General features: G+C 43.1%; 1 protein-coding gene across 1 annotated transcript in view; it reads left to right on the top strand.

The window, feature by feature from the left end:
- Nucleotides 1–25,965, top strand: part of LOC120057069 (autism susceptibility gene 2 protein-like) — a 744,428-nt gene that overhangs the window by 588,641 nt on the left and 129,822 nt on the right. Inside the window, exon 4 of the mRNA XM_039005460.1 lies at nucleotides 1,569–1,598. Coding sequence (XP_038861388.1) covers nucleotides 1,569–1,598 — 30 coding nt within the window. The remainder of the gene's footprint in view (nucleotides 1–1,568; nucleotides 1,599–25,965) is intronic.

Raw genomic sequence — 25,965 nt, forward strand, 5'->3', positions numbered from 1 at the left:
CCACTCTTCATATTTTCAAGCATGGTGGTGGCTGCATCATGTTATGGATATGCTTGTCGTCTGCAAGGACTAGGGAGTTTTTTGTGATAAAAAGAAAAGGAATACAGCTATAAGCACAGGTAAAATCCTAGAACCTGGTTCAGTCTGCTTTCACCTTTCAGCAGGACAATAACCTAAAACACAAGGCCAAATCTGCAGCGGTAGGTAGCCTAGTGGTTAGAGCATTGGGCCAGTAACCGAAAGGTTGCTAGATTGAGTCCCAGAGCTGACAAGGTAAAAATCTGTCATTCTGCCCCTGAAAAAGGCAGTTAACCCACTGTTCCTAGGCCATCATTGTAAATAAGAATTTGTTCTTATCTGACTTGCCTAGTTAAATAAAGGTTAAATAAAAATAAATTAAAAAATCTACACTGGAGTTGCTTACCAAGACGACATTGAATGTTCCTGAGTGGCCTAGTTACAGTTTTTACTGAATTGGCTTGGAAATCTATGGCAAGACTTGAAAATGACTGTCTAGTACTGATCAACAATCAAGATCTTGAAGAACTGTAAAAAGAATAATGGGCAAATATTGCACAATCCAGGTGCGCAAAGCTCTTAGACATCCCCAAAAAGACAGCTGTAATGGCTGCCAAAGGTGCTTCTACAAAGTATTGACTCAGTGGTGTGAATACTTGCGTAAATTTGATATTTCTGTATTTCGTTTTCAATAAATTACCAAAAATGTCTAAAAACTTGTTTTCACTTTGTCTTTAATGGGGTAATGTGTATAGATCTGTGAATATATATATTTTTATTCCATTTGGAATTCAGGCTGTAACACAATAAAATGTGGAAAAAGTCGAGGTGTATGGATACTTTTTGAAGGCACTGTATATATTTATATTCCAGACTCTGACACTGTTCATTCTGATATTTCTTAATTTAAATGTTTGTATTTTGGTGATTTGCGTTTATTTTGTTGTGTTACTAGGTATTACTGCACTGTTGGAGCTAGAAGCACAAGCATTTCACTGCACCTGCGTTAGCATCTGTAAATATATGTACACAACCAATAAAATTTGATTTGAATATGATGGAAATACTCATCTGTACTCAGTTCTCCATTAAAGACCTGATAAAATGTGTCGTGTGATGAGGTAAATTAGATTCTGTACACTCACATCTCCATTAAAGACCTGATAAAATGTGTCGTGTGATGAGGTAAATTAGATTCTGTACACTCACATCTCCATTAAAGACCTGATAAAATGTGTCGTGTGATGAGGTAAATTAGATTCTGTACACTCACATTTCAATTAAAGACCTGATAAAATGTGTCGTGTGATGAGGTAAATTAGATTCTGTACACTCACATTTCAATTAAATACCTGATAAAATGTGTTGTGTGATGAGGTAAATTAGATTCTGTACACTCACATTTCAATTAAAGACCTGATAAAATGTGTCATGTGATGAGGTAAATTAGATTCTGTACACTCACATTTCAATTAAAGCAAATAAAAAGGAGAGCAAATTACAGGGTATATGCCTAGTTATTCTAAACATGTTTCTGTGTTCTCTTACAGTGTGACAGTGAGAGCGACCAGGAAGACAAGGTAAGACTCCATCTTAGTGTTTATCTTTCTCTACCAAGACATTCCTTTCTTCCTGCAATGCAGATCTTTTTCATGTATCTTTCATCAATGTGGTTTCAATGAGGATCAAATATTAGACTTTCTTTAAGTGTAGATTTCTATTTAATTAGAATTAAACATCTAGTTAATAACTGTGAGAGAGGCCTAATTAGCTGCACTTTAATTATAAATGACTAAATGATGTGCGAAATCTAAATTGAACTGTTATGGCTTTAGATTACAGTTAAGTGGAGCTGCTATGGCTGTGTGCATTTCCATTAGGGTTTATACAGTATTTTCTCAAATCGTTTCTCACAGAAGCATTGTGTTTACAAGACATAAACAATGTGCTTCAATGTCTTCACCTGTAGTATAATAGTAAAATAATAGTATAAAAAGTGTAATTCTTTAGTTCATATTCTTGAATTATTCTAAGTATTATTAACCTCTCATCATACTGTATCGGAGTCTCTTATCTTAAACAGACTGCATTTTAATGTAACTTGGTCCAAAACCATGTGGCTCTGACTGGTCTGTATGCTGCAAAGTTGGACCTTTGCCAGTGGTCTGAACATATTCACAGATAGTAGTCTTAGATCCTTCTGAGCAGCCATATTCCCCAGGAACAGTAAACTTGCAACTGTAAATCCAGCAAAAGTGTGATGATTTAGAATACCATTTGTTGTTTGTTGTTTTGTTTAGTCGCTTCTGTAAATTGAGTCATTACTCAGTGCCGTCAATTCAAATTACCCCGTGGCAATTCCTTTTGTTTCAGCAACACGTCGTAGCCTGTAATTCCCTTAGTGATTTTATTCATTCATCCCGGATCATGTTACAGTGGTGATGAACAGAGCTGAGCGCCACGCTGTACCTTTCTGTCAATGATTAATTGTGTATTAAAATAACAGAGGAGTGAATGAGTAAATAGGGGGGCTCTGACTGCCACGGTTCTCCTCTGTTACAGAGTAATTGAAGCTCAAGCTCCTCAGCATCATCCTCGTTACCCTGTAGTCACCACAGTCACTATCTGTCCCTGCCAGGCATCAGCCTCGCTCTCTTTCTTTCTCTCTCTCTCTCCAGCCACCACCAGGATCATTTGAATTCTGTGGATGTGTTCTACTTTAGAACACGGCTGTGGAGAAGAAGGGGGGGGCACAGTCGTTTTAAAGGGTCAAATGTATTCAGATGAGGACAAACGTGGCTTATTTCGTTTTCTTCAGAATCAGGAAATGGAAAAAGTGTTCCCAGGAGAAATCCCGTTCTGCCTGGTGTAGAGAGGCCTCTGCTGTGGTGACAGGAGCCGCAGGGGCTCTGAAAAGAGCCAGCTTTTTGCCTCTGTGTGTGTGTGTGTGTGTGTGTGTGTGTGTGTGTGTGTGTGTGTGTGTGTGTGTGTGTGTGTGTGTGTGTGTGTGTGTGTGTGTGTGTGTGTGTGTCTGTGTGTGTGTACACATGAGTGTGGTGGACGAGCGCGTGTGTGTGTGTGTTCTTTTAATGCATCCTGTCTCCAAAGGACAGTCAACGCTGTCAGAAGACATGGATGTTCTCCTGGGTGCTCTTTACAAAGTGACCTGTTTGATGGGATTCCTCTAACATGACATGATAATGGTGTGTTGGCTGACAGATAGAAACCAGGGTCCTCACACACACATGCATGGACACACACGCACACTTGTCCATTATTATCCCAATCTATCAGTCATTCCCTTTCTTCTCTATGACAGTGTCTCACATGCAGTCTTTTTAGAGTTAAGACATTGATAGGGACAGGGTGTTCTCATCCTACTGTCAATTTAATAGACAATATCACTCTACCATGATTACTGTAACTGTTAGAATGTTAAAGAAGTGTCTGTGATTCTGTGTCTGGTCTTAGGCTGAAGGAGATGGTACACTGTCTATAGCACTGTCATGTCTCTTTGTCCCTGTAATAGTGACTGATGGCCCATCTCATTGTTGCCCAGAGTTTTCTTGAATGATATGTTCTGTCCTCTTTCATCAGGCAGAGTGGGATGGTCCATCTGGTCTCAGGGCCTGCACCCGGGGTCCGTCCAGGGACTGCCGGTGGTTGATGAATTGGTGTCGGTATATGGCAGGGATCATCAACTAGATTCAGCCGCGTGTCGACGTATTCTTGAGCGGATGGTTGGGAGGCATGAAACACAATTAAAATAATTTGTAGACTACAAATTGACCGCAAAAAGCCCAAACAGATATAATGTTTGACTAAAACATATTCAAACCTTGCTTACAAGCGTATACGATAATGTGTGTCTCTCTATTATGTGTGGGAATACTTGGGAACAGATTTCATAAATTGAAATCACTTGGAGCTGATCTCCTGGTGTTTTTACAGTCTTTTACGTCCTACAAAAGAAAATATCCCCCAATTTTTTTGTTGTTGAAATTAGATATTTTTGGCTCAGAAAACTTGGGGGGCGAAATAAAACCACCCGCGGGCCAAATTCGCCCCCCGTGGTCCGCCAGTTGGGGAACCCTGGTATATCGGATACGAGTGAGAGAGAAAAAGCTAATCCCAATGAGTCACTTCTCAAAGCTTTGGCCGGCCTGGATGTTCCAATCCTGGCTCTGGCCACAAAGTGTGTTTGGCCCCGATTCCAGGTTCCATTCTGGAAAAGCTAGTCAGTCATTGATTGTGTTCCGGCTCTCTTTCACTTCCCAGGCTAGGCAGCCCGAGGGATCCGGGCTCGAATCTGATCCAGGATCAGGTGGTTCTTTTTATTATTGCTAACAGGTAGGACTGGGCCGTTCATTTGAAGCAGCTTGAGTCCCATTATTACAGCAGGATTACAGGCAGGAGTAGAGGATAGGAGAGAAGTTGCAGAGAGAGAGAGAGGGAAGGATTCCATAGCCTAAAGGTGCCTTTGATGTGGGCCGCCAATATCCAATAACATTCCCCGTTTCATGGCGCAGTTAACGCCAACAGGTTTTTCACCATCTGAGAGTGTTTAAAGGCTGATGAGGCTAAAGTGAATGTAAAATGGGCTCAGTCTTAAACTTTAATGTGCACGTGTTTATGTGCCCAGAACATCTTTCAGTGATTTAAGAAAAATATTCTGTGCTGCTCCTTGGGCGTGTGGACACAACTCATAGTTGCATAAGCTTCAATTCCCTCAAATATATAGCTTTTATTTATTTTTTTAAATGCTTTTCATGAGAAATCTTTTGAAGCATTAGTTATAAGATGGAAATGACTGTTCCATGGAAATGACATAGTCACGAGCACCAGCCACTCTATCCAGACCAGACTAGCTAAATGCTTAAGTGGTTTTGCTGGTAAGTGGCACCTTAAACTGCCAGTCAAATTATTTGCAAAGATATCTGGTGGTGTTCTAGTGCTTTTTACTAGACTAGAGCGTCAGCCCCCAGCCCTGAGTGACTGGAGACTACTTAGGCATTTTATGAAGATGGCGAGTCCTCTCTCTTATCATTCAACAGTCTTTTTATTCCACCTGGCGCAGAGCCTCTTTACCTAGACCACACCTTCACTAAGTGTGTATTTATTCACCATCAGTCTATCAGCGTTTGGCCACTAAGCAGTAAATGCCATTTTGAAAGCGGTTTGTGTCTTATTAACGACCTGGCATGGAAAAGTGGTGTAATTTGCCATAGTTGGCTCTTATTGGAGGCAAGGGGAGACTGTAAGTGGGTGCTTTAGTGGAGCCGCCATGGAGAGGACCTGTTTGTCCTTGACATCAAATAAAGATCTGAGCTGGTAATATATTTGCTGTTTCTCTTTTTTTATTGTATTGCAGTGTTTGCCCTCAGGCAATTACAGCAGAAGTGTCGAGTTTCTCAATCATTCAACGAACAAACAGCGCTGTATATAAAAACGTTTTATCTTCTCTCCTTCCCCCCTACTGCTGGGGAGCTGGATGAGTAATAAAAAGCAGAGAGCGACTTGTCAGTGTTAAAAGATTGTGTTTTGCCCCTCCAAAGGAAGAGTATAGTGTTTACAGGCTTGAGTGGGTGCTCGCTAGGCCGAGGCTGAGGCTGATTGCACTAGAGTAGCCTGTCAGCCCGTGATTTGTCATGTACTCTATCATCCTTGTCACTCCGCAGAGCGTTGTCATAGGTAACAAATTTGTACCCCCCCCCCAAACTCCCTCTCCCCCTTCTCCCATATTTGTACCCAGTCCATGTAGGAAATTTGTATTTACTTTGGGGGAGTGTAATTTGTTCCTCATGGATAATATGACCCTTAGCGGAGTCGGATCATGGGTTAGTTGAAGTGATATTTTCCGGTAATGGTAGTCGTACATCATGGCTGTCAGGCCGGGTTAGGAGGCGAGCACATTATAGCTCCATTTTAGCACTGCAGGCATCTGGGATTATTTTCCATAACCAAGTATGACATGACCGCTTTGCGGAGTGCATTACATTTTTACTAGATTTTTCTCCTCCCTCTGCAACTTCTGTGACTTTTCCCCAGGACCAGGGGGGAGGAGGGGGGGAGGAGCTGCCACTGTGATGGATACCCTGGAGTCCCAGCAGCCCCTGCCCAGGTTAACCAATGTCACAGACCTACACAGGTCCCCTCCATCCCACTATGGACAAATCCACACTCCCTCCGAGACTGACCACAGCAGCCTGCTCCCTAGCCCACACACACACCCACACACACGCAACACACTAAGCAACACAGAGAAAAAGATAAAGGGAGCGAGGGAGAGGGAAAGAGGGAAAGAGCAGGCTTTTTTTTCAATAACAAAAAGCTATGAAATGAGTTACCATGGATGTGAGGAATATAAAAATGATTGTGTCTTGACATTTGTCCCTCTGAGCAATTTTCGCTTAAGACGGTGAATCAGAAAAGCAGCCCTGACAGATAGAGAACGTTCAGACAGCAACACCCCTTCCTCCCTCCTTCATTCCTCCTTCCATCCCTATTTCATCCAATCTTCACTTTCATGGACAGAAATTGTCCTCAGACATGGCAGAGAAAACAATGAAAACAGCGGTTAATGCAAACAATTTGTTTTGTCCCTCCCAGGCAAGGTCAGCAGTGTAAATGCCACCTCTTGCCATTGACAAATGGTCGCACCTCTGTCTGGTAATCAGCCAGGTCCCAGAGGTGGGCAAGCAGGCGGAGCTCATTAGCGCGGCTCCAATTAATATTAAGACCCTAGTCCTTTGCCGAGCGCTGCACTGACGGCAGGCCAGGGGCGAGGGGAGGAGAGGGGAGGGGGTTAGATGGATGGATGGGGATGGACTGACACTGGCTGGTTGACGGATAGCCAGGTCAGCATGCTCTCTCTCTCCACACAGTCCCAGCAGGCAGACACACACCCAGCTGTACATAATGACAAAGCAGAGCATTGGGCCATGAGAGGGAAGGTCAGCATGCCCTTAGGAGAGTGTTACCCTTCTCCCACTGACAGGTTGATAATTAAACACAGCCAGCGTAGTCTATTTTATTAACTAGTTGCATGGTGATGACATGAGGCTAAATATCAGAGCAGTAAAAAAAAAGAAATCCGTTATTTTCCTTGTAGTGATATGGCCCATTTTAGTAGTTAATATAACACTAGCATGTAAGGGTATTTTTATGTTCACTTAGCATTCCAGTATATTGTGGGCAGCTCCTCCACAGGTATGTTTCTATGACCCTGCACAGATCTGTGTAACACTGGGGTGGTAGCTGTTTTGAATCTCTAGCCATTGTCTCTCCTTTGGTCACTGAATGACCTTGTGCGCCCTGGTCAAAAGTAGTGCGCTATATACGGAATAGGGTGCCATTTTTAGACACAGGCCGAGTCCCCAGTCTCTAGTTCCTAGTCACTAGTCTTCTCCACCAGAAGGCATATCCTCATTCTGTCATTCTGTCACAGCACATCTCCCTGTGCTAACACTCAACATCTAGATGGGGACAATTATCAACAAAATCAAATCAAATGTATTTGTCATTTGTCATCACAGCAGGGGTTAATGCAAGTGTAGCGAAATGCTTGTGCTTCTAGTTCCGACCATGCAGTAATATCTAACAAGTAATATAACCTAACAATTTCACAACAACTACCTTATACACACAAGTGTAAAGGAATGAAAATGAATATGTACATAAAAATATATAAATGAGTGATGGCCGAACGGCATAGGCAAGATGCAGTAGATGGTATAGAGTACAGTATATACATATGAGATGAGTAATATAGGGTATGAAAACATATAAAGCGGTATTGTTTAAAGTGGCTAGTGATACATTACATCAAGATGGCAAGATGCAGTAGATGGTATAGCGTACAGTATATACATATGAGATGAGTAATGTAGGGTAAGTAAACATTATATAATATAAAGTGGCTAGTGATAAATTGATTACATCAATTTTTCCATTATTAAAGTGGCTGGAGTTGAGTCAGTATGTTGGCAGCAGCCCCTCAATGTTAGTGATGGCTGTTTAACAGTCTGATGGCCTTGAGATAGAAGCTGTTTTTCAGTCTCTCGGTCCCAGCTTTGATGCACCTGTACTGACCTCGCCTTCTGGATGATAGCGGGGTGAACAGGCAGTGGCTCGGGTGGTTGTTGTCCTTGATGATCTTTATGGCCTTCCTGTGACATCGGGTGGTGTAGGTGTCCTGGAGGGCAGGTAGTTTGCACCCGGTGATGCATTGTGCAGACCTCACTACCCTCTGGAGAGCCTTCCGGTTATGGTCGGAGCAGCTGCCGTACCAGGCGGTGATACAGCCAGACAGGATGCTCTCGATTGTGCATCTGTAAAAGTTTGTGAGTGTTTTTGGTGACAAGCCAAATTTCTTCAGCCTCCTGAGGTTCTTCACCACGCTGTCTGTGTGGGTGGACCATTTCAGTTTGTCCGTGATGTGTACGCCGAGGAACTTAAAACTCTCCACCCTCTCCACTACTGTCCCGTCAATGTAGATAGGCGGCTGCTCCCTCTGCTGTTTCCTGAAGTCCACGATCATCTCCTTTGTTTTGTTGACATTGAGTGTGAGGTTATTTTCCTGACACCACACTCCGAGGGCCCTCACCTCCTCCCTGTAGGCCGTCTCGTCGTTGTTGGTAATCAAGCCTACCACTGTAGTGTCGTCTGCAAACTTGATGATTGAGTTGGAGGCGTGCATGGCCACGCAGTCATGGGTGAACAGGGAGTACAGGAGAGGGCTGAGAACGCACCCTTGTGGGGACCCAGTGTTGAGGATCAGCGGGGTGGAGATGTTGTTACCTACCCTCACCACCTGGGGGCGGCCCATCAGGAAGTCCAGGACCCAGTTGCACAGGGCGGGGTCGAGACCCAGGGTCTTAATGACGAGTTTGGAGGGTACTATGGTGTTAAATGCTGAGCTGTATTCGATGAACAGCATTCTTACATAGGTATTCCTCTTGTCCAGATGGGTTAGGGCAGTGTGCAGTGTGATGGCGATTGCGTCGACTGTGGACCTATTGGGGCGGAAAGCAAATTGGAGAATATGGGGTGTTGGGGAATGTTTTAATAGACGCTGTGGGTACAACATCACCGATGCACTTGTTAATAAACTCGCACACCGAATCAGCGTATTCGTCAATGTTGTTGTTCGCCGCAATGCGGAACATATCCCAGTCCACGTGATCGAAGCAATCTTGAAGCGTGGAATCCGATTGGTCGGACCAGCATTGAACAGACCTGAGCGCGGGAGCTTCCTGTTTTAGTTTCTGTCTATAGGCTGGGAGCAAGAAAATGGAGTCGTGGTCAGCTTTTCCGAAGGGAGGGCGGGGGAGGGCCTTATATGTGTCGCGGAAGTTAGAATAACAGTGGTCTAGGGTTTTGCCAGCCCTGGTAGCACAATCAATATGCTGATAGAGTTTGGGGAGCCTTGGTAGTTTCCAGTTTACATAGAGTCCAATGAAGTTCTTTCAGGGCCGTCGATGTGTCTGCTTGGGGGGGAATATACACGACTGTGATTATGATCGAAGAGAATTCTCTTGGTAGATAATGCGGTCGGCATTTGATTGTGAGGAATTCTAAGTCAGGTGAACAAAAGGACTTGAGTTCCTGTATGTTGTTATGATCACACCACGTCTCGTTAATCATAAGGCATACCCCCCCCGCCCCTCTTCTTACCAGAGAGATGCTTGTTTCTGTCGGCGCGATGCGTGAAGAAACCAGGGGGCTGTACCGACTCAGATAGCGTGTCTCGAGTGAGCCATGTTTCCGTGAAACAAAAGAACGTTACAGTCTCGGATGTCTCTCTGGAATGCTACCCTTGCTCGGATTTCGTCTACCTTGTTGTCAAGAGACTGGACATTGGCGAGTAGTATGCTCGGGAGCGGTGCGCGATGTGCCCGTCTACGAAGCCTGACCAAAAGACCGCTCCGTCTGCCCCTTCTTCTACAGCGTCGTTGTTTTGGGTCGCCGGCTGGGATCCGATCCATTGTCCTGGGTGGTAGGGCAAACAGAGGATCCGCTTCGGGAAAGTCGTATTCCTGGTCGTAATGTTGGTGAGTTGACGTTGCTCTTATATCCAATAGTTCCTCCCGACTGTATGTAATAAAACCTAAGATTACCTGGGGTAACAATGTAAGAAATAACACATTAAAAAAAACAAAATACTGCATAGTTTCCTAGGAACGCGAAGCGAGGTGGCCATCTCTTTCGGCGCCGGAAGTTATGTCACTAATGTCCACTCAGCAGCAGCACCCATGCCATACACCCCAAGCACTTACACTACAGACCTAGTAAATGCATAGTGATAAAAGTGACAACCCCTGATCACTCATTGGAAAGGTTAGAGACAAAGATTACCATAGGCGGGAAGTGTTGTTGTTGTTGTGTGTTGTTGTTGATAGTGATTTTGCCCAAGCTGATTTCTCAGATTCCATTACCAAACAACCAATGTCTCTCCTCTCCTCTCTTCATTAGAATGCTATGCCGAAAACAGATTTATTTTAACACCCAAAAGGGCATCAGTTATATTTCTTTGCTAGACCTATGAAATTATCCACTTGTGCCTTTGATAGCTGTGAACGTCCAGTTTGGGTGTCGAAACATTGCCTATGTAAGAGGTTGACTGCAGTCTGGCTATGTGATATTATTCAAGGCCAGTGTTAGCTCTCCAGAGCCTTTAACCTCACCATTCATTTATTCCCAACAATAAAAGGTAATAATGTACACATTTGAATAGGGACAAGGTTGCCAAGTCCTTGAAATTGAATGAAGGGAGAACACTCGGTAGTGAATGTTTCAGTGGCAACGTTTCAATTCCCAATGCAGGGGGAGAACAGGCAATGGAAAATAATTCAATCAGCAACAAAAACCATAAATACACCATTTGAATGAGATAGTCTGTCCTGTGGAAAGAAAAGCCATTTCCATCTTTCCTGACCTGGAAAAGAAAAACATCCCTGGCAAATTATGGATATATATCACTGCTTTTATGAGATCTGCTGCATACAGAAAGGCTTTGCTATGGAAACAAAACCCTAAGACCAGAAAAATGGAACATGGATGTATAAATGTACACATTGTGGTCAATTTTTTCCACAGCTCAAATGCTACTATACACATGTTGAGTATAAGCCTTCATAAACAAGATATTGGTTAGGACTTTTCTATTGCAAATTATTTTACATGGATGAATGTTTTGGCTATTTACAGTAAATGTCTACTATATGTCCTCAGTTCTGATCTTATTTATTTTATTAGCACCAACACAAATGTTATTAAATCAAATCAAATTGTATAATTAATATGATTCACCAATTAGAGAACACCTTTCTATTATAACCCCCTACAGTGGCATTTATCAGACATACAGTAGGACTCTTGTAACAACAAACATAGGGAGCAGCTAAGAGAATCTGATTACATCCCAAATGGCACCCTTTTCCCTTTGTAGTGCACTACAGTTGACCAGATATATTTGGTTGGATCAAGACTAGGCCGTGGGCCGTGCCCTCCTCAGGTGTCTATCCTCATCTTTATCCTCATCTATATTTATGACAGAGCGTTGTCTGTTACCAGCCTTTAAAAATGCATGTACTCAGACCTTGGGTTCAAACCACAGTCTCTGAAAAAACACTATTGTTGTTATGCAGGACTCTTTCCATGGAGCCCATCTTCATCTCTCTCCGTGTGTCTCTCTCTCTCTCCATCCCTCTCCATGCCCTCTCTCTCCCTGCCTGCTGAGAGTGATTTCTTAGACACTCCAAGGTTAAACTTGCTCTGTGTGTGCGTGCGGAGGATGTCAGTCAAGGCCCTGCTCACCTACGCAGAAGCCCCCTAGCAACCGGCCTGTCACTCGCACACAAACCTCTGCCAACTCATTGCCCTTTTGTCAAGCCAACGATTCCTGCAGGTGCTCAGAATTTACTGCCTTTTTTCTCTCTCTTCATCCCTCTAAAGATCAACCTCGCCTTACCTACACAAAGTGGCTCTATCCAGTGGTGGCCTGACCATTCGGGCGTTAGGGGCGGTGCCCCACTTATTTTAAATGTTTCAAATAAATATATTTTATATAATTAATAGATTAGGTTTTAAAGGTCCTTATTAATTTATGGCTGCAATCCCGTTAACGGGATCGATATGACAACAGCCAGTGAAAGTGCAGGGCACCAAATTCAAACAACAGAAATCTCATAATTAAAATTCCTCAAACATACAAGCATCTTATACCATTTTAAAGATAATCTTGTTGTTAATCCCACCACAGTGTCCGATTTCAAAAAGGCTTTACAGCGAAAGCACCACAAACGATTATGTTAGGTCACCGCCAAATCACAGAAAAACACAGCCATTTTTCCAGCCAAAGACAGGAGTCACAAAAAGCAGAAATGGAGATAAAATTAATCACTAACCTTTGATGATCTTCATCAGATGACACTCATAGGACTTCATGTTACAATGTTATTTATATCAAAAAATCTCAGTATACATTGGCGCGTTTTCAGTGGTTCCAAAAACATCCGGTGATTTTGCAGAGAGCCACATCAATTTCCAGAAATACTCATAATAAACGTTGATCAAAGATCAAGTGTTACACATGGAATTTTAGATCCACTTCTCCTTAATGCAACTACTGTGTCAGATTTCAAAAAAGCTTTACGGAAAAAGCAAACCATGCAATAATCTGAGGTTGGCGCTCAGAGCCCAATCAAGAGAAAAATATATCCGCCATATTGTGCAGTCAACAGAAGTCAGAAACAACATTATAAATATTCACTTACCTTTGATGATCTTCATCAGAATGCACTCCCAGGAATCCCAGTTCCACAATAAATGTTGGATTTGTTCGGTAATGTCCATCATTTATGTCCAAATTGCTACTTTTGTTAGCGCGTTTGGTAAATAAATCCAAAGTCACGAAGCGCGTTCACTAAAAGCAGACAAAATGTCAAAAAGTTCCGTTACAGTCAGTAGAAACATGTCAAACGATGTATTGAATCAATCTTTAGGATGTTTTTAACATAAATCTTCAATAATGTTCCAACCAGAGAATTCCTTTGTCTTCAGAAATGTGATAGAACAGAGCTCGCTCTCACATGAACGCACATGGTCAGCGCATGTTCAGCTCATGGTAGACCTTAATCAATCCCCTCTCATTCGGACCCACTTCACAGTAGAAGCATCAGACAAGGTTCTAAAGACTGTTGACATCTAGTGGAAGCCATATCCCACTGTGTATTCGATAGGCGATGAGTTGAAAAACTACAAACCTCAGATTTCCCACTTCCTGGTTGGATTTTCTCTCAGGTTTTTGCCTGCCATATGAGTTCTGTTATACTCAGATACATCATTCAAACAGTTTTAGAAACTTCAGAGTGTTTTTTATCCAAATATACTAATACTATGCATATATTAGCAAATGGGACTGAGGAGCAGGCAGTTTACTCTGGGCACCTTATTCATCCAAGCTACTCAATACTGCCCCGCAGCCATAAGTTAAAAGTGTACATTTTACTGTTTAAAAAATATATTGTTCAAAACAAGCTGTTCAGTTCCCTACTACTCTGCCAGCAGCAGCTCCGGGTGCTCGGCCTGCCACCCAGTGCTTGGATTGCATTACCAGTTATTACGCTGAGGAAGTACCATTAAGTGCACTGGGCTATGGCCCGTGACGTGAACGGGCAAAAGCAGTGATATCATGACACAAGGCGAGACCCAGATGCAGACACAGGAGGCAGATGGTTAGAGTCATACAATGTTTAATAATCCAAAAGGAGTAGGCAAGAGAATAGTTGTGGACAGGCAAAAGGTCAAAACCAAATCAGAGTCCAGGAGGTACAGAGTGTCAGACAGGCTCGTGGTCAAGGCAGGCGAATGGTCAGGCAGACGGGTAAAGAGTCCAAAACAGGCAAGGGTCAAAACCGGGAGGACTGGAAAAAAGAGAATAGCAAAGGCAGGAGTACGGGAATACGGCTGGTTGACTTGGAACGTACAAGATGAACTGGCACAGAGAGAAAGTAAACACAGGGATAAATACACTGGGGAAAACAAGCGACACCTGGAGGGGTGGAGACAATAACGAGGATAGGTAAAACTGATCAGGGTGTGACAGGTGAGAGAGGAGTGCCCTTCTCAAATTGAACAGTAATCTGCGCCGTTCAGTCATGTTGTCAACAAGGCATCGTTCAGAAATATACAGCATATCTTTCCATAAAATACAGTTGAAGTCGGAAGTTTACATACACTTAGGTTGGAGTCATTAAAACTCGTTTTTCAACCACTACACAAATTTCTTGTTAACAAACTATAGTTTTGGCAAGTCGGTTAGGACATCTACTTTGTGCATGACACACGTAATTTTTCCAACAATTGTTTACAGACAGATTATTGCACTTATAATTCACTGTTTCACAGAAGTTTACATACACTACACTTGACTGTGCCTTTAAACAGCTTGGAAAATTCCAGAAAATTATGTCATGGCTTTAGAAGCTTCTGATAGACAACATTTGAGTCAATTGGAGGAGCACTTGTGGATGTATTTCAAGGCCTACCTTCAAACTCAGTGCCTCTTTGCTTGACATCATGGGAAAATCAATCAAAAAATGTAGATCTTCACAAGTCTGGTTCATCCTTGGGAGCAATTTCCAAACGCCTGAAGGTACCACGTTCATCTGTACAAACAATAGTACGCGAGTATAAACACCATGGGACCACGCAGCCATCACACCACTCAGGAAGGAGACGTGTTCTGTCTTCTAGAGATGAACATACTTTGGTGCGAAAAGTGAAAATCAATCACAGAACAACAACAAAGGACCTTGTGAAGATGCTGGAGGAAACAGGTACAAAAGTATCTATATCCACAATAAAACGAGTCCTATATCGACATAACCTGAAAGGTCGCTCAGCAAGGAAGAAGCCACCGCTCCAAAACAGCCATAAAAAAGCCAGACTACGGTTTGCAACTGCATATGGGGACAAAGATTGTACTTTTTGGAGAAATGTCCTCTGGTCTGATGAAACAAAAATAGAACTGTTTGGCCATAATGACCATTGTTATGTTTGGAGGAAAAAGGGGAGAGACTCGCAAGCCGAATAACACCATCCCAACCATGAAGCACGGGGGTGGCAGCATCACGTTTTGGGGGTGCTTTGCTGCAGGAGGGACTGGTGCACTTCACAAAATAGATGGCGAGCAAGGAGGCCTACAACCTGACTCAGTTGCACCAGCTCTGTCAGGAGGAATGGGCCAAAATTCACCCAATTTATTGTGGGAAGCTTGTAGAAGGCTACCCGAATTGTTTGACCCAAGTTAAACAATTTAAAGGCATTGCTACCAAATACTAATTGAGTGTATGTAAACTTCTGACCTACTGGGAATGTGATTAAATAAATAAAAGCTGAAATAAATCATTCTCTCTACTATTATTCTGACATTTCACATTCTTATAATAAAGTGGTGATCCTAACTGACCTAAGACAGGGAATTTTTACTTGGATTAAATGTCAGGAATTGTGAAAAACTGAGTTTAAATGTATTTGGCCACGGTGTAAGTAAACTTCCGACTTCAACTGTATATGTTCTAATTTTCAAACTAGTTTTCATTGGGAAGACGGATAAAGACTTTTTATCAAAGGCAAACACTTTTGCGTGTGAAAACCCAGAATCCTACTCATTACTCCACGTGCTTAACCTACGTCAACTGGGGTGTTAATATAACTCCCTCATTGCTTGCTAATGGAGGGACTGCACCAATGAGATTGCAGGATTTCATCATGTGATTTTCACAGCACAATGTTAAATGGACCGTCCTTGGGCGTTGAAATTAACAGAAGATATGCTCTATCAGGTACTCAGCAGATGGCGCCAAAGAGCAAATTGCAATGGACTTGTAAATACATTATCATGACAGTCATTGGGAGCCTTGGACCTGATAAACCGGACATCCACATTCATCAACAGTCAGCAGACAGATCAACAGACAGAAACACTAGCTAGAACCATCTTGCAGACCTAGTATGAGGGGAAAAAAGCATGGCTCTGTGCTCAGTTCGCAACACTGTTTTTTGTTTCCCTTGCCGTTCATCAGATGCTAGCTAGTGGACACCAGTTACCGGCAAGGTAACTACCGGTAGCTTGCTAGATCGCGTGACATTTTCACATCTAACTAAAGTTAACTTGCGAGCACATCATGCTGTGTGACATTGTGCAAGCTATCCCCAGTTAGATAATTTGTTTCCACTTTTTGCATCTGTGCTTGTTGCATTTTCCCTTTGCTAGTGGCATCGATGCACTTGTTCGTGAGCTGGCTACTCGTTCTAAATAGTTGGTAGGTAATCAAAACAGTGGCAGCATGTGCAGCTGTGGTGTTTCTGTTTTTACATGCAAAATTGAAATAGGTGTATTTATGCTGTTGTTCAAATGCACAGGTCACTTTATATATCTTCCCAAAGAAACAATTTAATTTTAAAACTATTTCTATCATGCTGATTTGTTGATAACTCCCCTGCACCACCACCCACCACCCGCCGCCGCCAACTGGGTATGTCTTTGCCTCTGGAACCGGTGTGAAATGTCTAGTTAGCGGTGAGTGCCTGTGGCATTGTAATTGGTGCCGTCACTCGCTCTGAGACCTTGAAGTAGTTGTTTCCGGGCCTCCCGAGTGGTGCAGTGGTGGTCTAAGGCACTGGATTGCTAACTGTGCCACTAGAGATTCTGGGTTCGAGTCCATGCTCTGTCGCAGCTGGCCGCGACCGGGAGACCCATGGGGAGTCGCACAATTGTCCCAGTGTCGTCCGGGTTAGGGGAGGGTTTGGCCGGCAGAAACGGTCGTCAGGTGCACACTGGTGCGTCTGGCTTCCGGGTTAAGTGGGCATTGTGTCAAGAAGCAGTGCGGCTTGGTTAGGTTGTGTTTCAGAGGACGCACGGTTCTCGACCTTCGCCTTTCTCAAGTCCTTACGGAAGTTGCAGCGATGAGACAAGACTGTAACTACCAATTGTATACCATGAAATTGGGGAGAAAAATGGGTAAAAAAATAAATAAAATAAGTAGTTGTTTCCCTTTTGGAGCGATAGGTAACAATGCTTTGTGGGAGGCAGTTGTTGATGTGTTCAGAGGGTCCATGGTTCGAACCCAGGTTTGGGCAAGGAAAGGGACGGAAGCAATACTGTTACACCTCCCTGTACGTCCCTGTTCCTGCCTCGACCGACGCTTGCTTGTTAGAGCCACATAATTAGGTGGCTTTGCTGCTTTGCTGCCTCGTCGTGGCGACGCGACGGGGTCAGAGAAGCATGTCCAACCCCTGTCCTGATTGGTCCTCAGCGATTTGTTGACAATGCGCGTCGCATGTTGGCCTCTAGTTATCTGTTGAAGACATAGACGGCCCAGGGGAAATTAAATAAAATTCCCCACCTCCAATGGGAGCCATTTTGGATCTTATAAAGTCAAGCCATTGTCTGCCTTTATGAGGCCACTGCACTGTGCTATAGCCAACCAGGCACCTGCTAACTGCTTTTAAGTAAGATATTTGACTCTTGGGCCATGGCACACAGCAGCAGCACTTCAGTGAATTGTTATTGAAAATTTCCCTTTGCCTATTGCGATCTTGGTTGGTATTGTAATTAAAGAATCTTTAGCTAACTATTTTATTTAGAATATCTTGCTAATGTAACACCTGTGTTGATCTGGTTGAGACGCAGTTTGTTATCAGTTTCCTGTCATGGCGTACCCATAGACTTGTCTCTAAGCACCTACGGCCTGATCATTCCCCTTAGCTAGCTACCCTGCATGCCCTACATACTGGACAGGAATTGATGGGCCCCTGCGTGTGCAAATGAAGTGATAAGAGGTCTCACCCGGATTACACAGAGTCTAAGTGGTTCTGAAGAAGCTTTATGGAGATGAATGAATTCATGAGGTCGGTTGACAGTTCCTTAAAAAGCAATATAATAAGGAATAAATCACATGGTTAGCATGTTGTGCCTCCATAATGATTTCAGATTAAAGGGACGGGGGGTGACATACAGGGAGACTCCTGAGAGGTAATAGGACCACATCACTAGAGAGCTGTTGAAACTGATCTTGTTTATAGTTCTATGCTTTGCATTAATCTAATATTTTAGAACAGGTACAGTAGCAGAAGATATTAGCAAAATATACATTAGCAGAACATTAACAATGTCAGAAAATACTGTGCTTCTTTTGTATATGTATCCAGTTCAGTGGGTAAGACTGTCTTTGATTGGCTTTACTCTGGGAGCGGGCTCATCTCAGAAATATTCCCATTGATCACATCCTGCTGTCATTAATAATGCAGGACAGGATATGTTGTATTGCAATGGGCCTCAGGGACCATTCTAAAGATATCAATTTGCTGTAGAGCTTTGGTCTTAAAGCTTCACCTCTAGTTTGATATGTTGTATGGCAATGGGCCTCAGTTTCTGTAGAGCTTTTACTCACCAATGCACAGTAACAACACTGTATGGTAGAGACTTAGTAACTTAGTTGTAGTCATGATGTGTTTACCTATAAGCACAAACATAGGTATGTTTTGGGGTTATTACATATGTATTAACTTATTTCCAGATATCTTCTGAACTACCCACAGTGCACTATTTCCTCTGAACAAGGCAGTTAACCTACTGTTCCCCGGTAGGCCGTCATTGTAAATAAGAATTTGTTCTTAACTGACTTGCCTAGTTAAACAAAGTTTAAATTAAAAATGTCATATGGAGGATCTACTCTGTGCTACCGAGTTAATATGGATAACTCTGTACTGTTGCTATCTCAAGCTGGCTAAGGTTAGCCACACCTCAGGCTCTTCACAGACTTTGTGGCTGAGTTATCTAGTGGGAACCCGTTAGCATGGCAAGCTCTGGTGCCTTCTTGCCGTGGGCTCAAAACGAAAGAGAAAATCGTACCTCCTTGCTCTAATTCTGTAGAATCTCGTCTGTTCTCCTTTTTGTTTTGGCAACTTTTCGGCATGTTTTCTGTGAAGTAGGCTACAGGAGTTTTGCAACACTAGCTGACTGACATCAGGAACCTATCTCTTTTGGATTTTTGTCACTATATAGCTATTGGATTCGGCCCGGTGAAGCGCCCGCGTCCCCCTCGCTTTGCTAGCTAACTTAGGCTACACTCTTTTAAAAGTTTTACCACCAGATGGCCCCAGCCATCAATCTGTAAGTCGATGAAGTTTTATTTGTCACATGCGTCGAATACAACAGGTGTAGATCTTACCATGAAATGCTTACTTACAGGCCCTTAACCAGCAATGCAGTTAAGAAAAAAGAGTTAACAAAATATTTACTAAATAAACTAAAGTTAAAAAAACAGTAACAGTAACACATTAAAATAACAATAATGAGGCTATATACAGGGGGGTACCGGTACTGAGGCAATGTGCAGGGGTACAGGTTAGTCGAGGTAATTTGTACATTTAGATAGGGGTAAAGTGACTAAGGATAGATTATAACATTAGCTGGCTGGCTGGTAACATTCTTTTATATTTGCTTAGATGGTGTTATGTATTTCCAAAACTTTGGTTTACTTAAATGTAGCTGTAAGCTAGGTGTTGAAAACAACTGTCTGACTCATTGGGCGGCAGGTAACCTAGTGGTTAGAGCGTTGGGTCAGTAACCGAAAGGTTGCTACATCGAATCCCCGAGCTGACTAAGTAAAAATCTGTCGTTCAGCCCCTGAACAAGGCAGTTCCTAGGCTGTCAATGTAAATTAGAATTTGTTCTTAACTGACTTGCCTAGTTAAATAAAATTAATTCAAGATGGCGCTGACAGAGATAGTCGCCTTGCTTCAGGTTCTTAGGAAACTATACAGTTATTTGTTTTTTTATGTATTATTTCTTACATTGTTAGCCCAGAAAATCTCAAGTGTTATTACATACAGCCGGGAAGAACTATTGGATATAAAAGCGATGTCAACTTACCAACATTGCGACCAGGAAAACGTCTTTCCAGAGGTTCTTTGTTCGGACCTCCACCCTGGACATGGGATCTTATCCCAGAGGCCGACCCAAAACAACGCGGTCGCAGCAGTAGAGGCAGACAGAGCGTCCTACTGGTCAGACTCAGAAGGCAAGCACACCATCCACCGCTTCTGAGCATATTACTCGCCAATGTCCAATCTCCAGATAACAAGGTGGACGTAATTAGGGCATGAGTTGCCTTCCAGAGACACATAAGAGATTGTAACATTCTCTGTTTCACGGAAACATGGCTCACTCGGGATATGTTGCCAGAGTTGGTACAGCCTCCCTGTTTCTTCATGTATTGCACCGACAGAAACAAACATCTCTCTGGTAAGAAGAAGGGCGGGGGTGTATGCCTTATGATTAACGACTCATGGTGTAATCACAACAACATACAGGAACTAAAGTCCTTTTGTTCACCTAACCTAGAATTCGTTACAATCAAATGCCGACTGCATTATCTTCCAAGAGAATTCTCTATGATTATAGTCACAGCCGTGTATATCCTCCCAAGCAGATACCTCGTCGGCCCTGAATGAACTTCACTATGTAAACTGGAAACCATACATCCTGAGGCTGCATTTATTGTAGCTGGGGATTTAAACAAAGCTAAGCTGAGAACAAGACTTCCTAAATTCTATCAGCATATCTAATGCGCGACACGAGCTGGTAGCATTCTAAATCAATGTTAATATAACTTCCGCGATGCACACAAAGCCCTCCCCCACCCTGCCTTTGGCAAATCTGACCATGGCTCCATTTTGTTGCTCCCAGCCTATAGACAGAAACTAAAACACGAAACGCCCGTGCTCAGGTCTATCCAACGCTGGTCTGACCAATCGGATTCCACGCTTCAAGATTGCTTCGATCACGTGGACTGGGATATGTTTCCCGAATAGCCTCAGACAATAACATTGATGTATACGCTGACTCGGTGAGCGAGTTTATTAGCAAGTGCATCGGAGATGTCGTACCCACTGTCACTATTAAAACCTTTCCTAACCAGAAACCGTGGATTAATGGCAGCATTCGCGCAAAACTGAAAGCGTGAACCACCGCTTTTAATCATGGCAAGGCGACTGGAAACATGACCGAATACAAATAGTGCAGCTATTCCCTCCGCAAGGCAATCAAACAAGTAAAGCGTCAGTATAGAGACAAAGTAGAGTCGCAATTCAACGGCTCAAACACGAGACGTACAGTTGAAGTCGGATGTTTACATACACTTAGGTTTCAACCACTCCACAAATTTCTTGTTAACAAACTATAGTTTTGGCAAGTCGATTAGGACATCTACTTTGTGCATGACACAAGTAATTTTTCCAACAATTGTTTACAGACAGATTACTTTACTTATAATTCACTGTATCACAATTCCAGTGGGTCAGAAGTTGACATACACTTAGTTGACTGTGCCTTTAAACAGCTTGAAAAATTCCAGAAAATTATGTCATGGCTTTAGAAGCTTCTGGTAGGCTAATTAACATAATTTGAGTCAATTGGAGGTGTACCTGTGGATGTATTTCAAGGCCTACCTTCAAACTCATGTTTACGGACATATTCAATCAATCCCTATCCCAGTCTGCTGTCCGCACATGCTTCAAGATGGCCACCATTGTTCCTGTTCCCAAGAAAGCTAAGGTAACTGAACTAAATGACTATCGCCCCGTTGTACTCACTTCTGTCATCATGAAGTGCTTTTAGAGACTAGTCAATGACCATATCACCTCCACCCTACCTGATACCCTAGACCCACTCCAATTTGCTTACCGCCCCAATAGGTCCACTGATGATGCAATCGCCATCACACTGCGCACTGCCCTATCCCATGTGGACAAGAGGAATACCTATGTACAGTAAGAATGCTGTTCATTGACTACAGTTCAGCATTTAACACCATAGTACCCTCCAAACTCGTCATTAAGCTCGAGACCCTGGGTCTCGACCCCGCCCTGTGCAACTGGGTCCTGGACTTTCTGACGGGCCGCCCCCAGGTGGTGAAGGTAGGAAAACAACATCTCCACTTCACTGATCCTCAACAATGGAGCCCCACGAGGGTGCGTTCTTAACCCTCTCCTGTCCTGTACTCCCTGGTCAACCAATGACCAATCAACTCAATCATCAAGTTTGCAGACAACACTACAGGGGTAGGCTTGATTACCAACAACAACGAGACGGCCTACAGAGAGGAGGTGAGGGCCCTCGGAGTGTGGTGTCAGGAAAATAACCTCTCACTCAACGTCAACAAAACAAAGGAGATGATCGTGGACTTCAGGAAACAGCAGAGGGAGCACCGCCCCATTCACATCGACGGGACAGTAGTGGAGAAAGTAGAAAGTTTTAAGTTCCTCGGCGTACACATCACGGGCAAGCTGAAATGGTCCACCCACACAGACAGCGTGGTGAAGAAGGCACAACAGCGCCTCTTCAACCTCAGGAGGCTGAAGAAATTTGGCTTGTCACCTAAAACACTCACAGACTTTTACAGATGCACAATGGAGAGCCTCCTGCCGAGCTGTATCACCGCCTGGTACAGCAACTGCACCGCCCTCAACCGCAAGGCTCTCCAGAGGGTAGTCTGCACAATGCATCACCGGGGGCAAACGCATCACTGTAGGTGCCCTCCAGGACACCTACAGCACCCGATGTCACAGGAAGGCCAAAAAGATAATCAAGGACAACAACCACCCGAGCCACTGTCTGTTCTCCCCGCTATCATCCAGAAGGCGAGGTCAGTACAGGTGCATCAAAGCTGGGACCGAGAGACTGAATAACAGTTTCTATCTCAAGGCCATCAGACTGTTAAACAGCCATCACTAACATAGAGAGGCTGCTGCCAACATACAGACTCAAATCTCTGCCCACTTTAATAAATGGACTTAATAAAGGTATCACTAGTCACTTTAAATAACGCTACTTTAATAATGTTTGCATATCCTACATTACTCATCTCATGTGTATATATTGTATTCTATACCATTTACTGCATCTTGCCTATGCCGCACGGCCATCGCTCATCCATATATTTATATGTACATATTCTATTTCATCCCTTTATATTTGTGTGTATAAGGTAGTTGTTGTGAATTTGTTAGATTACTTGTTAGATATTACTGCATTGTCGGAACTAGAAGCACAAGCTTTTCTCTACACTCACATTAACATCTGCTAACCATGTGTATGTGACAAATAAAATTTAATTTGATGATTTGATTTGATTCAGTGCTAATGTAACGTTAGCAGGCTAATAGGGCTAATGTTAGCAGGCTAGCAGGGTTAACGTTAGCAGGCTAGTTGGCTAGCAACCTTGCAAGTTGATTTGTAACAATAAGTATTTGCTTGTAAGTTGGCTGAAAATGGAATTGAAACCAGTAGTCATGAGTGCGAACAATTTGGTTTAATTTGAAGTTATTTCTGTTGGAGTTTACGTTATAGGGATTAGGCTAGTTTGCTGTGTCCTCTATATATATCCTCTATATGTCCTCTAAACCTGCTGTTTTCAACTCTCTAGAGACCGCAGGAGCGGTAGAGATACTCTTAATGATCGGCTATGAAAAGCCAACTGACATTTACTCCTGATTATTATTTGACCATGCTGGTCATTTATGAACATTTGAACATCTTGGCCATGTTCTGTTATAATCTCCACCCGGCACAGCCAGAAGAGGACTGGCCACCCCTCATAGCCTGGTTCCTCTCTAGGTTTCTTCCTAGGTTTTGGCCTTTCTAGGGAGTTTTTCCTAGCTGCCGTGCTTCTACACCTGCATTGCTTGCTGTTTGGGGTTTTAGGCTGGGTTTCTGTACAGCACTTCGAGATATTAGCTGATGTACGAAGGGCTATATAAAATAAACTTGATTTGATTTGATTACATCACACACCGGAAAAACATTTTCCAACATGACTTAGGCGTTCTTTGAAATCCTGATTGTTTCTGATTGTTTGAAAGTTGAAAAGGTGAGGTGTAACTTTGCATTGGGACTTTTCATGCATATACTAATGCAAATCCATATGTCACGTTTATGCTACCTACCCTTTAAAGCTTCACCTCTAGTTTGATATGTTGTATGGCAATGGGCCTCAGTTTCTATAGAGCTTTGGTCTTAAAGCTTCCCCTCTAGTTTGATATGTTGTATGGCAACGGGCCTCAGTTTCTGTAGAGCTTTGGTCTTAAAGCTTCACCTCTAGTTTGATATGTTGTATGGCAATGGGCCTCAGTTTCTGTAGAGCTTTGGTCTTAAAGCTTCCCCTCTAGTTTGATATGTTGTATGGCAATGGGCCTCAGTTTCTGTAGAGCTTTGGTCTTAAAGCTTCCCCTCTAGTTTGATATGTTGTATGGCAATGGGCCTCAGTTTCTGTAGAGCTTTGGTCTTAAAGCTTCCCCTCTAGTTTGATATGTTGTATGGCAATGGGCCTCAGTTTCTGTAGAGCTTTAGTCTTAAAGCTTCACCTATAGTTTGTAAAGATAACAGTGGAGTAGATACAGCATCGCATGGAAGAAAAATAACTTCAATACCAACATACAGGATATAGAAATAGAATTTCCCTCACCTCAGTTAAAGCTCCTATTGAGATGTATGACAACCAAGGTTTGACGTGAAAAGGGTTTTGCCTTCAATGGAGAGTGGTTTTATAATTGTACTGTGACAGCCTTGCAAAAACTGTATATATATAAGACATTTTTTATTTACTTGTTAAAAGGTCCAGACTCTATATCCCTCAAATACAACTCTGGACCTCGAAGCCAGTTCCACTGCATTTTTTCATTGTTCCCCTCTAATCAGGGACTGATTTATACCTGGGACACCAGGTGTGTGCAATTAATTATCAGGTAGAACAAAAACCAGCAGGCTCCGGACCTCGTAGGGTAAGAGTTGAGTACCCCTGCTCTATGCTGTCTGTTTACCTGCACATATATTTGAATCATGCTTCATTTATTCGCTCCTATTAAAATCTCCTCAGACACCTGACTCTCAGATACAGATGCACAAGTCATTATCAAATTGGAACCATACGTGAAAATGTCAGGCTAGCTCGTTGATACAGTATGATATGTCTCACAGTCACAACACATTGACTCTATGGTCCATTAAACATGGGCTGGACTTAACGGTCCACAGTCACTCACTGTTGCCCTGTGGCCATGCAGCCAGTCCTACTACTGTATATATTCTCAGATTGTTAGGAAAAACTCACAAAATAATTGGTGGAAGATGCAGATGCTTTTCTCCCCTGTTCAGAGAGGAAAAGATGTGTTCTGAATGCCAAGTAGAGGTGATTCACACAGCCACTACTACCATTAATGATATTTCTGTTTGGTTCTCCATAAAATGGAGGAGAGAAAGAGAAAGAGAGAAAACATTTCAGACAAATGTGAGGATGGAATTTTAGTTAGCCTTGCATTGTGGGGTATTATGTGATTTACTATATGTGATTCCTACCCAGACATCAATTTCATGATATCTATCAGTGCCATGCACACTGTTCATCCCTATTTTTATCCCTTGTTTCTCTCCGTCGTCCATCGTCCTCCCTTCCTTGCTTCTGTATCCTCTCTTTCTGCCTCCTACACACACACGTTTTGTTCTTCTATCTAAAATGTATTTCCATTCAAAATCCTCTTTTCCCTAACCCTAACCTTGGGTCCTCCCAAGAGGTCTAAGGCACTGCATCTCAGTGCTTGAGGCGTCACTACAGACCCAGGTTCGATCCCAGGCTGTGCCACAGCCGGCCGTGACCGGGAGACCCATGAGGCGGCACACAATTGGCCCAGTGTTAGTGGAGGGTTTGGGATGTCCTTGTCCCATTGCACTCTAGCGACTCCTTTTGGCGGGCCGGGCGATCGCCAGTTACGGTATACGTTGTTTTAAATCAAGTCAAAGTTTATTTGTCACGTGCGCAGAATACAACAGGGCTAAGATCTTACAGTGAAATGCTTACTTACAGGCTCTAACCAATAGTGCAA

Source organism: Salvelinus namaycush, chromosome 12 (genome assembly GCF_016432855.1).
Source record: "Salvelinus namaycush isolate Seneca chromosome 12, SaNama_1.0, whole genome shotgun sequence".
In the NCBI taxonomy this organism is placed as follows: domain Eukaryota; kingdom Metazoa; phylum Chordata; class Actinopteri; order Salmoniformes; family Salmonidae; genus Salvelinus; species Salvelinus namaycush.